The sequence below is a fragment of the Haliotis asinina genome, chromosome 1 (genome assembly GCF_037392515.1).
Source record: "Haliotis asinina isolate JCU_RB_2024 chromosome 1, JCU_Hal_asi_v2, whole genome shotgun sequence".
In the NCBI taxonomy this organism is placed as follows: Eukaryota; Metazoa; Mollusca; class Gastropoda; order Lepetellida; family Haliotidae; genus Haliotis; species Haliotis asinina.
Window position 1 is genome coordinate 49,185,044 of NC_090280.1, and position 15,489 is coordinate 49,200,532.

The 15,489-nt window shown below is 37.2% G+C and overlaps 1 protein-coding gene across 1 annotated transcript; it reads right to left on the bottom strand.

Moving 5' to 3' along the window:
- Positions 1-13,803: 13,803 nt before the first annotated feature.
- LOC137273278 (ankyrin repeat domain-containing protein 50-like) lies at positions 13,804-15,018 on the bottom strand. Its single transcript, XM_067805825.1, has one exon. The coding sequence runs from the start codon at positions 15,016-15,018 to the stop codon at positions 13,804-13,806; it is 1,215 nt and encodes a 404-aa protein (XP_067661926.1).
- Positions 15,019-15,489: the final 471 nt, after the last annotated feature.

The following is a 15,489-nucleotide window of genomic DNA, read 5'->3' on the forward strand; positions in this document are numbered from 1 at the left end:
GTCAAGCATGTCTTGCTTGACTGCGTGGAGTATTCCATCACAAGGGATACCTATTTTAAATCACGTAGTATGAAGGACCTTTTTACTAATATCAGTTCTCATTTAATTATTGGATTTTTAAAAGAATTAGATTTATTAAATGAATTGTAAATAGATAATTTTTATTATCGGAAGTTTAAATTGGTAACTGTGCTTGTTGGTGGCTGTATCCTCAAAGGGGGTTGAAGTATTGTAAAACTATTGTCCTCCTGAGAGGGTACGTAAGTCCACAAACATTTAAAGTAAATTCAAACTTTCCATGTTTTTAATCGTAGAATAAATGTCTTTTTACTGAATGGCTAGATTCCCCGAATTGCTGACTCCTGAGGGGATGATGTAAATCCAGCTAGGGTCCATGCAGGTAGCCAAGGTACTGTAAGTCCCCATGGTCCCTAGTATGGTGATCTACCTTCAGTTGTTAGCAATCTATAGCCCATTTTTATCTTGTATTGTCCTCTATAGATAAATTGTTTTAGGTATAGTTACTAGTTTTATACTCTACTCTGTGATATTCTAGTTGTTTTACTGTCCTTCGTTGACAGGTTTTATAATAGGCATATAGTTCATTTCAGAATTAAATGTTCTCGTCACGATATGGCTGAGATACTGCCGATGTGACGTTAAATGTTAACTCACTCACTCACTCAGCTAAAGAGCACAGAACACTGAACGCCAGCAAAGGTATTATAAGGGATAGAGTTCGTTTGTTGGCGGAAATGTCAGAACTGGACATCGCTTTCGAAATGACAGATCAGGGTGTCACATATGTAGAGAGATTTACCACCCGCAGAAATAAGGACATCATTCCAACAAACACTTACCTCTTTTCATTCTCTTCGCCAGTTCTTCCTAAATCTCTCAAGGTTGGTTATTGTAATATTTCAGTCAATGTTTACATCCCAAATCCCTTGCGGTGTTTCACATGCCAAAAATATGGTCACGGTGTCAACACATGCACACAGCCAATAACGTGTGCTCACTGTAGCGAGACTTCACACGTAACTGAGGATTGTGAAAGTACCGTTAAAAAATGCACAAACTGTTCAGGTAATCACTCATCCTTTTCTAAAGACTGTACAATTTGGAAAAAACAAATGGAAATAAACAAAATCAAATTTTCTCAAAACATTAGCTTCGCTGATGCTAAAAAACTTGTTGAATCTACAGTACGAAATGATTCCTATGCATCAGTCGTCAGGACACCCTCCGAAAGCTTGCCAAAAGTAAATTTACCAGTATCCCGTTGTTCCACTGAATGTCAAACAGATTTGACATGGGTTACAAACGACACCCCTCAACTTCTTATACCAGAAGAACAGTCTACTCAGACTTCAGAGTCATGTGTAAACAGTCAGATTTTAGCCAAAGTTCAGGATGAAGTGCAATTGTTGTCACAGTCCACTCAGAAGACTCGTTCAGAAACAGTTTCAAAGTCAGTAGCAAAAAATACAGCCAAACCAAGGACGGAGAACGTGAAAAAAGGTGGCAGAACCTCTAAGGGTTCAGAAAATCAAATACAGATATTTAATAAATATGGTTCGCTGGAGGATATGGATGTGTCTGAAAACATCAATCTCAGGGCACATAGCTTGTCGCCCTCGAAGAAAGTGAGGGGCAGATCCCCTATTAAACCACCTAAAAGATAGGTCATTTTAGTAATATCGTGCAGTGGAATTGTAGAAGTCTCAGAACCAATTATAATGAATTACAGCTATTGGTCCAGAATTTAACACCATCGGCATTCTGTCTGCAAGAAACATATCTTAAACAGACAGATAATTTCAATTTACGTCAGTTTGAAGCGTATCACTATTTTGCCCCTCCAGGTGATAGGGCTACTGGAGGTTCTACTATCCTTATACGACGGGATGTTATTCACAGCCCTATTACACTTAAAACTAATCTCCAAGCTGTTGCAGTGCGACTGACTCTGGGAGTAGCATTTACATTATGCTCTCTGTATATTCCACCTTCTTTAACACTTCAGCAGACTGATCTCCAATCACTCTATGACCAACTCCCGAAGCCATGTGTTATTATGGGTGACCTAAACGGTCACAACCCACTCTGGGGCAGTACTAACACTAATACTAAAGACAAAATACTGGAAGATTTCATTTCAAATAATGATCTGTACATATTTAATGATGATTCAAACACATATCTGCATCCTGCAACTGGCACTTATTCCTCTCTAGATCTGTCTCTTGCAGATTCTAACCTCCTCAATGCATTTGATTGGACTGTTCATAATGACCTTTGTGGAAGTGACCACTTCATAAACTATCCTCTCAGAAATTACTCCATCTGATTCTTCATCGTTTACAAGATGGAACTTTTCGAAGGCTAACTGGTCTTTATGTCAAACTGTGTGTGAATCAAAACTGCGACCTGAATATTTCAGTGATATAACTGATCTCATTCAGACTTTTGCTGACATTTTAAACAGAATAGCTGATGAGTGTATACCAAAGTCCTCTACGACTCCACATATACGAAACCCATGGTTCAATGCAGACTGTAGACAGGCCAGAAAAGCGAGGAAAAAGACAGAACATTATTTTCGCCGTCATCCAACTGTCCACAATTTAAATAAATTTAAGATACTTAATGCAAAGACGCGTCGTACCTTTAGACAAACCAAACGACAATTAATCTTGGTGAAATTATGTCTCCAAACTTACTTCACGCACACCAATATCCAAGGTATGGAATATGGTTCAAAGAAGTAAAGGCAAAGGTTCCAAATCTGCCGTGCACCATCTCAAAGATGGTGATAATTTAATTACTGATAAGTCTAACATTGCAAATAAAACATTGCGAAACGCGTGCCAAGAATTTATCATCGACAAATTATGTTCCTCAGTTTCAGAGATATCAGAAACAACAGGAAAAGACAAAACACAATTTACAATGAAGTGTTTTCATTACATGAGCTACATACTGCTCTTGAGCAAGCTCATGACACTGCAACTGGTGATGATAATATCCATTACCAGCTTCTGAAACACTTACCTGAACCACGCTTGATGACTCTTTTAGATATATTTGATCAAATATGGACGTCGGGGGAATTTCCTCCTTCTTGGCGTAATGCCATTGTAGTCCCAATCCCAAAACCTGGTAGGGATCATACAAATCCATCGAATTATAGACCGATATCTCTAACTAGCTGTGTCTCTAAAACCATGGAACGTATGGTAAATAATAGACTAACTTGGTATCTTGAAACCAATAACCTGATCACAAATATTCAATGTGGTTTGAGAAAAAAATCGAAGTACCATTGATCATTTGGTACGTTTAGAATCCTTTGTGAAAAATGCTATGGTCAATAAACAACATGCAGTATCGATTTTCTTTGATCTCGAAAAAGCTTATGATACGACCTGGAAGCATGGTATTTTGAAGGATTTACATGACATTGGCTTGAGAGGCCGTCTGCCTCTTTTTATTTCAGAGTTTTTAAAACACAGGCAATTTCAAGTCCGAGTAGGTTCAACCCTGTCTGATCATTATAATCAGGATCAGGGTGTTCCACAAGGCAGCATCTTGTCCGTCACATTATTTAGTATTAAGATCAACAGTTTATCCAAGGTTTTAAACGATTCAACTGATGGATCGTTATTTGTGGATGATTTTAATATTTCTTGTCGTGGTAAAAATATGCATACTATTGAACGGCAACTGCAGTTGTGTTTAAACAAAATAAATTAATGGTGTCTTCAAAACGGCTTTAAATTTTCTAAATCCAAAACTAACTGTATACATTTTTGCAGAAAATATAAAACACATAAAGACCCTGAACTATCTCTAGATGGCACTCCCATCAAAGTTGTAAAGGAGGCCAAGTTCTTGGGCCTAATCTTTGACTCCCACTTAACATTTCTGCCTCATATTAAGTCCCATAAAACTAAATGCCTGAAGGCTCTTGACTTGTTGAAAGTTGTTTCCAACTCAAAGTGGGGAGGGGATCAAGCAACCCTCTTACACCTGTATCGATCACTCGTACGTTCGAAACTCGATTATGACTCCATTGTATACGGTGGAGCCTGCAAAAGCAGCCTTAAACTTCTTGATTCTGTCCACCATCAAGGCCTAAGACTTTGTCTTGGGTCTTTCAGAACGTCACCTATTGATAGTCTCTACGTTGAGGCTGATAAACCATCTCTTACTCAACGTCGTATAAAATTGTCTTTACAATACATTACTAAATTATATTCTAATGAATCTAACCCTGCATATAACTGCGTGTTCAATCCCCTTTATGAGGATTTGTATAACAAAAAGTCTTCTCTTGTTCCACCTCTTGGGCACAGAATTAAACCATTTATTTCTTCTGCCGGTATTGAGCTGGAAAGTATATCGCCTTCCCGTCTTCTTTTTTCTCCTCCTTGGCAGTTGGTTAGGCCACAAGCTGACCCAACATTAACATCATTTAAAACATCAGAAACAAATGCCTTACAATATAAACAAGAATATCATCAATTAAAACATAAATATAGCAATTACAAACCCTTATTTACAGATGGGTCCAAGGACTGTGGCGCAGTGGCTTGTGCCACTGTCATTGGATCCAGAACAATATCTTCTAGATTACCAGATAATAGTTTTATTTTTACAGCAGAAGCTAACGCCGCATTAACAGCTCTCAAATATATTCAAAGACACCCTAAACGTAAACAGTATATAATCTATTGCGATTCTCTTTCTTGCCTTCAGGCTATGAAAAATATTTCTTGCAAACATCCACTTTTAATAGAAATTATTGAATTGCATAATGATCTTGCTACTGGCCAATACGACATCGTCTTTTGTTGGTTACCCAGCCATGTAGGCATTTCTGGTAACACATTGTCTGACCTTGCTGCTAAGGCAGCGCTCAACAAATCTGTGACACCACTTCTTATTCCTTATAGTGATTACAAAGCCACCATTAGATCTTATATCCGTGATCTGATGTAAAAGAAGTGGGACACCCAAGTGCGTATCAATAAATTACATGAGATAAAACCTTACATTGGTTATACCTACTTGGGTTGTCAGTCCAGATTTGAGGTGGTAATCATGCGACGATGTCGTATTGGACATACACGATATACACATGCATACCTGTTGACAGGTGAGGATCCTCCGTTTTGTATCCCTTGTGATGAGAGAGTCACAGTCAAGCACATCTTGCTTGACTGTGTTGAATTCTCCATCACAAGGGGTAAATACTTCAATGTCAAAACCGTTAAGGATCTTTTTACCACTGTTAGTGTCCATTTAATTATTGGCTTTTTAAAAGAAACTGATTTCATGATTGAATTTTGATTACTGTGTTGTAAATAGATGTATTTTAATTATCGGTAGTATAAATTAGCAACTGGTATTGTTAGTGGCTGTATCCTCAAAGGGGGTTAAAGTATCGTAAAATTATTGTCCTCCTGAGAGGGTACGTAAGTCCCAAAACGTTTCTCAGTTCAATTTTTGCTTCTCCGATTTTAAACGTAGTATATTTGTTCTTTTAAAAATTTGGCTAAACTTTCGCACAATCGCCAACGGCTGAAAGGATGGTGTAAATCCAGCTAGGATCCATGCAGGTAGCAAAGGTACTGTAAGTCCCCATGGACCCTGGTATGGTGATCTTCCCTCAGTTGTTGGCGGTCTATAGCCTGTTTTTATATTGTATCGTCCTCTAGAGTTAACTTTTTTAGATTTAATTACTAGTTTTACATGTCTGTCTGTGATAGTCTAGTTGTTTTACTGTCCTTCGTTGACAGTTTTTTTTACCATTCTCAATTAGGTATATTATTATGGGTACTCGTCACGATATGGCTGCAATATTGCCGATGTGACGTTAAAAATTAACTCACTCACTCACCCCTAGTATGGTGATCTACCCTCAACTCTTGGCATTCTATAGTCCGTTTTCATATTGTATTGTCCTCAGTAATTAAACTGCTTTAAATATCATTACTATTTTGAAATGAATGTCTGTGATACACTAGTGGTTTTGCTGCTTTTTGTCAACAGTTTTGATCTTGTTTCAAGTATTATTATGTATATCATGTTTTCTTGTATTGTTCTCGTAACGATATGGCTGCGATATTGCCGATGTGACGATAAATATTAACTCTCTCACTCACTCGTGGGCGAATAGGAGCTGCACAAAACTCATCGGCATCATGGTTGAATGAAGATCTTTGTCTGTTGCTGATGTGTACTTGAATCTTATTGTTTGAGTCATTGTTATTGTCCGATGATGTAATTGTCTCAATAGGGGTAGCTGTTGTGGTACTTGGACCCTGGGTGATACCTTCTGTGGATGACTTGTCGCTTTGGGGAGTTGGAGTGACGTCATTAGAGGCTGTTTGGTTTTGTGCGTGAATCTCCTGCACAATCTGTTCAGTTACCAGATACACTTTGAGCCTCTTTTGGATGTTTGTTTTGGTTGTTGGCTGGTACTGTAATCCTTGTCCGGTTTGCTCTGTTTTACTGCCTCGGCATAGGAGTTTGTTTTTCTTTGAGTCCTTTTTTTCCAATATGGTCACCTTCTTCCTTAGGTCTCCTAGAGAGGTGGGGCATAATTTGCGCAGGTCATCCACGGACTTCATGTCATCTTCAATCGAGGTGACTCTCTGGTTTATCAACGTAACCTTTGATTTAATAGAGCCAATTTTCAGGTGACGGTCATCGGTGATACGGGAGATCTTTGACCATGTTCTGAAGATCCAAGTGGCGAGATTCAGGTTTACCAGTCGACTTCATTGCCTCGGTTGCTGCCGCATCACGTCTTGGTAGTTCAGTTTCAGAAATCAGTTTGATTTCCCGTTCACATTCAGTCACTGTAGATTTGAGGTTCTGAATGGACTCTTTACAGTTATTCACTTTAAACATGGCGCACGTGCTGTCATTGTGTAACTGTTCCTAATATTATGTGTATATATGTTCGTATGGATTGTAGTTACTGTTGTTAGTAATTACAACCACGATTTCACGAGTTTGATGTTACTACGACTTGAAAATGTCTCCCTTTAACCGCGTCGTTTCTGTTTTAAAATTATCTTTCACTGAGCTAATGACGAAATTTATTCTAATTATGGGAATGCCAAGTTGCGAACAACGATGTATCACTGAAATGCGCAAATACATTAATGAAAGCCACTGATTTGGGGAAGGTCAACCATGTTTAACGGGCGTAAATATTGTGAACGTCTATCTAAAATCTGTAATATTTCTTGTTGTTACCAATACCTACAAGATATATATAACGTGGGTTGACACAATTGATGCATTGTTCCTCGGTATGAATGGTGCCACAGTATCCATTTTCGTAGTATCAAATCACTCTCCGGATAGCGTACAGGATTATTCGAATCCCGAATCTGGCTGAAAAATGGAAAAATATAGGTTTGGGTGTTAATGTTTTTACGATACCCAGGTTTAGTAGCGGCCCCTAGCACCTTAGAAAGGGTGAGATAATGTATATTGACTCTGTTGTTCATAACTCCGTATCTGAACAAAATATTCCGATTCTGGATTCGAAACCCGAATCTGAAAAAAATATTCAGATTCGGGATTCAAATGCCGAAACCCGAATATGAAGAAAAGTCTATGTTGAGGCTGACATATGGAAAATATAGGTTTGGGTGTTCATGTTCCAGATTTTAATCCCGAATCTGAAAATGAAATATTCATAGATACATAGATACATAGATACATGGATAGATACATAGAGATTTAGATACATTGATACATAGATGCATAGACAGATACATAGATAAATACATGATATATGATACAGATACACACATAGGTACACACATAGATGCAAGCATAGATACCTACATAGATACATAGATACATACATAGATAACTAGATACATATAGATACATAGATAAATGGATACATGATACATAGATAAATACATAGATACACAGTTAGATACATAGATACAGAGATACATACATAGATACATAGATAGATACATAGATGCATGCATAGATACATATATAGATACACAGATAGATACATAAATAAATAAATACATAGATACATGGATAGATACATGATACATACATAGATACATACATGATACATAGATAAATAGATACATAGATTCATACATACGTAGATACATACATAGATACGTGATACATAGATACATACATAGGTACATGGATACATAGATACATAGGTACATACATAGATACAGAGATAGATAAATATATAGATACATACATACAGACAGACAGACATACAGAAATTCAAATTCAGGATTTAAATCCCGAATGTGAACAAAACATTAAGATTCGGGATTCGAATCTCGAATCTGAAAAAAATATTCAGATTCCCGAATCCCGAATCCCAAATCCCGAATCCGTTTCTAACTTCATGTTCCTAACAAATCTTTGATACCACTTCTTATTCCCTACTCTGATTATAGAACTACCATTACATCGTATATCCGTGATGTGATGCAGAAGAAGTGGGACACCCAAGTGAGTGTAAATAAATTACATGCAATGAAACCTTATATTGGGTATACCCAATTGGGTTGTCAGTCCAGATTTGAAGAGGTCATTATGCGGCGATGTCGCATTGGCCATACTAGATAAACTCATGAATACCTTTTGAAAGGTGAGGATCCTCCTTCTGCATCCCTTGTGATGAAAGAATAACAGTCAAGTTCGAAAGCCTAGTGCTGCCACTTTTGTAGCACAAAATACTTTTTCAAAGACAGTTCTCGTTACTTCAAATATTTACTCGTTGCTTCGAGTATTTTTTCGTTATTTCAATAATTTTCTCGTAACTTCGAGTATTTTCTCGTTATTTCAAATATTTTTTCATTGCTTCGATTAATTTCTCGTTACTTCGAGAATTTTCAGTCAAAAACTTGAAGTTTCGAATATTTTTCTCGTTACTTCAAGTTTCTTTTAAAAACGTAAAATTTCGAGTATTTTCTCGTCGGTTCAAGTTTCAGTCAAAAACTTGAAATTTCGAGTATTTTCTCGTTGCTTCAAGTTTCAGTCAAAAACTTGAAATTTCGACTATTTACTCGTTGCTACCTCCATCAGACTTAGAAATTAAGAAAAAGGAATCGAAGCAACTAGAAAATATTCGAAATTTCAAGTTTTTGAAAGAAACTTGAAGCAACGAGAAAATACTCGAAATTTCAAGTTTTTGAAAGAAACTTGAAGCAACGAGTAAATACACGAAATTTCAAGTTTTTGAAAAAATACTCGAAATTTCAAGTTTTTGACTGAAACTTGAAGCAACGAGAAAATACTCGAAATTTCAAGTTTTTGAAAGAAACTTGAAGCAACGAGAAAATACTCGAAATTTCAAGTTTTTGAAAGAAACTTGAAGTAACGAGAAAATACTCGAAATTTCAAGTTTTTGAAAAAATACTCGAAATTTCAAGTTTTTGACTGAAACTTGAAGCAACGAGAAAATACTCGAAATTTCAAGTTTTTGAAAGAAACTTGAAGTAACGAGAAAATACTCGAAATTTCAAGTTTTTGAAAGAAACTTGAAGCAACGAGTAAATACTCGAAATTTCAAGTTTTTGACTGAAACTTGAAGCAACGAGAAAATACTCGAAATTTCAAGTTTTTGAGAGAAACTTGAAACAACGAGAAAATACTCGAAATTTCAACTTTTTGAAAGAAACCTGAAGCAACGAAAAAATATTCGAAATTTCAAGTTTTTGAAAGAAACTTGAAGCAACGAGAAAATACTCGAAATTTCAAGTTTTTGACTGAAACTTGAAGCAACGAGAAAATACTCGAAATTTCAAGTTTTTAAAAGAAAATACTCGAAGCAACGAGCAAATAATTGAAGTAACGAGAATTGTCTTTGAAAAAATATATCTTATGCTACAAAAGTGGCAGCATTAGGCTTTCGTAGTCAATCATATCCTGCTTGACTGTGTTAAGTATTCCATTACAAGGGATCACAAACTATGAAGGATCTTTTCACTAATACCAGCTCTCATTTAATTATTGCATTATGCAAGGAGGGAACGTAAGTCCAAAACATTCTGTGTAAGTTTAGTACGACCAAACTTTTAATCGTACTATATTTGTTGTTTTTAATAATGGCTAAATTTCAGTATAACTAGTATATCTGGGGTCCCTGCAGGTAGCAAAGGTACTGTAAGTTCCCATGGTCCCTAGTATGATGATCTGCCTACAGAACGTATTTTATATTGCATTGTAGAAACAGTGGTATTTGTTTTAACTCTCCAGTTTTAATTGTAACTGTGATATTCTAATTGTTTTACTGTCCTGTGACGACGGGTTTTTATAATGTATACATATTTCTTTTCAGTATCAAAATGTTCGCGTCACGATATGGCTGAAATATTGCCGATGTGACGTTAATATTAACTCACTCACTCACTCTTATACCTTTCATACCCCTACCTGTACCTGCACATTTGGATAAGGCATGGGGATGTATTGCAACCACAAGCAACCACAGAGTTATCTACGCTTGACGTGACCATTTGTTCAGCTTCACTTACTAGGTCATACCGTATCCTAGTCTTCTCTTAATCCTAGTCTTGTACCTAAACCTAACCCTTTACCAAATCCTTTATTTAGCCTTAAGTCTAACTTTTAACCCTGACCCTATACTTATTCTAACCCCTAAACCTGAAAGCAGATTTTGATACCGTTTCGTACTGACTTCCAATAATGAATTATGTGCAAGTTCAACATGTAATATTTGAAAACTAACATGTAAAAGAAACCCTCCAAATTGGATTACAAATGATTCACTAACGTCACCACTGCAGATAGCGCATGCACAGTTAAATGGTTCACGCAGTTTGTAGCAGTGAATAGGTTTATGCAGAGTATAAAGCCGTGATCAGTGGTAGTCTAATCATGGTTGTGTACACAAGCAAGTAACTAATCTACTCGTTACATAAAAGATGTTGAATGAATAAATGTTAACTGTATTTTAATTATGTTTATGCTTTTGTTTGAATCTAAACTTTAACACTAACCTTAAACCCTAAACCCCACAACCTAACCCCTTAACCCTTTATACCCAAACCCTCCCTTGTCTTTTATTTGTATAATGGGCACTGGTAACATACATGCAGAGGCAAACTTTGTTTCTCCAAGTGTTTCTCACAAGCATGAACTGCAAGCAATGCAGGCGAGGTTGCTGGGTGATGTACCTTTTACTTAGTATTATGTCCCCAAAAAGAAATGCTCCTTCGCCCTTAAACAGCCTGTTGCTCTGCTATCTCTGGGTCTTCTGTCAAAACAAAAGGTGTCCAACATGTGACAGTTGTTGAGAAGTAGTTTTGAAGTCATCACTGTGTAGATACGCAATGTGGTTTCCGCAGAAACAGAAGTACTGTCGATCACTTAGTGCGTTTAGAATCATTTGTGAAAAATGCGCTGATAAATAAACAACATGCTGTGTCTGTCTTTTTGATCTTGAGAAGGCATATGACACTACTTGGAAATATGGCATTTTGAGAGATTTACATGACTGCGGGTTGCAAGGTCGTTTGCCTGAATTCATAGGCAAATTTTTAAATAACAGACAATTTCAAGTCCGCGTGGGTTCTACCCTGTCTGATCATTACAATCAGGATCAGGGTATTCCACAAGGCAGTACTTTGTCAGTTACACTTTTTAGTATAAAGATAAATAGTTTATCAAAAAGTTTTAAGCGATTCAATTAATGGGTCGTCATTAGTGGATGATGTTTATATTTCTTGTCGTGGTATAATAAACTTGATTATGGATCCATCATCTATGGTGGTGCCTGCAAGAGCAACTTAAAACTTTTAGGTCTAAGACTTTGTCTTGAGTCATTTAGAACCTCTCCTGTTGACAGTCTATATGTTGAAGCCGATGAACCATCTCTTACACAACGTCGTATAAAATTAACTTTACAATATATAACAACGCTGTACTCTAATGAATCTAACCCTGCATATAACTGTGTTTTCAATCCTCTCTACGAGGACTTGTACAACAAAAATTGTTCTCTTGTTCCACCTTTCGGACACAAAATTAAACCCTTTCTTTCTTCGGTCGGCATTAAGCTGGAAAACATATAGCTCCCTCTCGTCTTCTTTCTTTTCCTCTTTGGCAGTTGGTCAGACCTCAAGTGGACCTAACATTGACCACATTTAAAAATCAGAAACTACTGCATTACAGTACAAACAAGAATATAATCAATTCAAATATAAATATAGCAATTATAAATCCTTATTTACAGATGGGCCCAAGGGCGGTGGCGCAGTGGCTTTTGCCACTGTCATTGGATCCAGAACAATATCTTCTAGATTACCAGACAACAGTTCTTTTTTAACAGCTGAAGCTAACGATATACTAACACCACTTAAATATATTGAAAGACACCCTGAACATAAACAACATTCCAACTATCTTTCTTGTATTCAAGCTATTAAAAATATTTTTTGTAAACATCCAGTTTTAATTGAAGTTATTGAATTGTATAATACTCTTGCTACTGGCCAATACGACATCGTCTTCTGTTGGTTACGCAGCCACTTAAACATTTTTTGTAACGTGATGGCCGATCTTGCTGCCAAGGCAGCACTCAACAAATCTGTGACACCAGTTCTTATTCCATACTCTGATTACAAAGCTAGCATTAGAACTTAAATCGGTGATCTGATGCAGAAGAAGTGGGACACCCAAGTAGGTATATATAAATTACATGAAATAAAACCGTATATTGGTTACGCCTACTTAGGTTGGCAGTCGAGATTTGAAGAGGTTATTTTAAGACGATGTCGTATTGGCCATACAAGATATACTCATGAAAAAGGTTAAAAGGTGATGGTCCTCCGTTTTGTATCCCTTGTGATGATAGAGTCACGGTCAAGGATATTTTGGTTGACTGTTTTGAATTCTCCATCACAAGGGGTAAGTACATTACAGTTAAAAGAATCCAGGATCTTTTTTATCAGCGTTAGGTCTCATGTAATTATTGTTTTTTAAAAGAAATTGTTTTTTTTTTATTGAATTAAGATTGTAAACAGGTGTACTTTAATGATTGGTAGTTTGGATTAGTAACTTGAATTTTTGGTTGCTGTACCCTCAAAGAGGTTTGAAGTATTGTAAAATAATTGTTCTCCTGAGAGGGTATTAAAGTCCAAAAAGTTTCAGGTCTTTGTGAACTTTCCAGGCCTTTTAAACGTTGCATTCTTGTTGTTTTGATTTTGGCTAACGTTTCCTACAATCGCCAGCAGCTGACGGGATGGTGTATATTGTATCGTCTAAATAGTGATATTAGGTTTATCCATGCTAGTTTTAATTCAAATTGTGATATTCTAGTTGTTTTACTGTCCATCGTTGACAGATTTTATTTTACCACATATATATATTTCATTTAAATGTTAAATGTTCTCCTCACGATGTGGCTGAGATATTGCCAATGTGACGTTAAATATTAACTCACTCACTCACTCACTAATTTATTTTAATTCATTTTGAATTATCTGATGTTCGTCCTTGCGCCTAGAACTTTAACATATTTGTGGAAACTGCTTGAGGGCCAAGAGCACAATGGTGAGGTCTACTTCTAAGGACTAGTTGAGGTTGTGTATAAATTTAAAAATGAAAAAACACGGAATTAAAATAAAAATAATAAAAATAATGTCTCTCTGACGGCTCTCAGCTGCACACAATATTTTAATCTATAATCGTACAATAATAATGAATCAAACAGTTACAATCCGTCTCTGACTTTTTAGGTATGGAACCCTAATAACCTGAGAACTAAGACACATCAGCTCCTCTACTCACGAGAAACTGTACCACTTCTTTATGTCCGGATTTTGCTGCCATCATTACTGGTGTCATGTTCTCTATTCCTCCTCCATTGATGTCCACAATATCCTGTGAAATGACATACCTTACCACCTCCAGACATCCTTTCGAACAGGCCAAATGAAGGATGTTGATACCATTGTCACATACAAGTGACAAGTCAGCCCCATTGTCCACCAGTAGCTCTACCACGTCCTTATATCCATATTCTCCTGCGATCATCGCAGATGTTTTCTTGCTCCCCACTCTACTGTTGATGTCAACAATGTTCTGTGAAAGGATATATTTCACCACCTCCATATGTCCTCTCGAACAGGCCAAGTGAAGGATGTTTCTACCCCTGTCACATACAAGTGACAAGTTAGCCCCTCTCTCCACCAGCAGCTCTACCACTTCTTTTTGTCCAGATTCTGCTGCGGTCATTACAGGTGTTTTTTGTCTCACATCCCTACTGTTGATGTCAACAGTGCTCAGTGAAAGGATATACATCAGGACCTCCAGACGTCCTTTCAAACAGGCCACATGAAGGATGTTTCTACCCCTGTCATTTACAAGTGACAGGTTAGCCCCTTTCTCCACCAGTAGCTCTACCACTTCTTTATATCCATATAGGGCTGCGAGCATCACAGGTGTTTTCTTCCTCGGCCCTCTACTGTCGACGTCCACAATATTCTGTGAGAGGATAAACTTAACCACCTCCATATCTCTTTTCTTACAGGCAGACAAAAGCATATTTATATGATTGTAATATCTGAGTGACCCATCAGCTCTTTTACTCAGGAGTAACTCCACTACTTCTTTATGTTTGCATCTTCTTGCCATCATGATCGGTGTCAGTTCATGTAATCCTCTTCTGTCGATATCAACACGATTCTTTGAGAGGATGTACTTCACCACCCCGGCATCTCCCCCACGACAGGCGCAGTGAAGGACGTTGTCAGCTGTTTCATCCACGAGTGACAGGTCAGCTCCTTTGTCAACAAGCAATTCCACCACGTCTTTGTGTCCGTTCTCTGCTGCCAGCATCACAGCTGTCCTCCCACACTGTTCTCTACTATCAATGTCCAACGTGTTCTGTGAAAGAACATATTTCACCACCTCTACATCTCCCCCAAGGCAGGCTGAGTGAAGGATGTTGATGCCGAATCTATCAACAAGTGACATGTTAGCCCCTTTAGTAACAAGCAACTGAACTACGTCTCTATGTCTTTCAGCAGCTGCCCACATCATTGGTGTTCTACCAATACAATCTTTACAGTTAATGTCCATTCGTCCTTGGGACAAGATGAATTTCACGTTTGATAGGTTCCCAGTCTTCGAGGCGCTGTGTAGTTCGCAGGACGATGATGCTGTGAGACAAGTGTTAACTCAATATATTGCTTAGGCAACATTATGGGATTAACAGGGCTGAAATTGAAGGACCTCATATTGGGAGTACATGGATTGGTTCTTATTTATCAATTTTGAAATCCTTACTTTAATTTAGATTACAAATATATTGACTGGTTGGCATAGAGAGCATAAGCAAACCACAAATGCTGCTTCATATTTTCTAAAGTACACTTCCGAATTTATACTGAACAGGAGAGTGAGTAGGGTTCAGTAAGAACAATACAATGATGTTACTATTGTCCA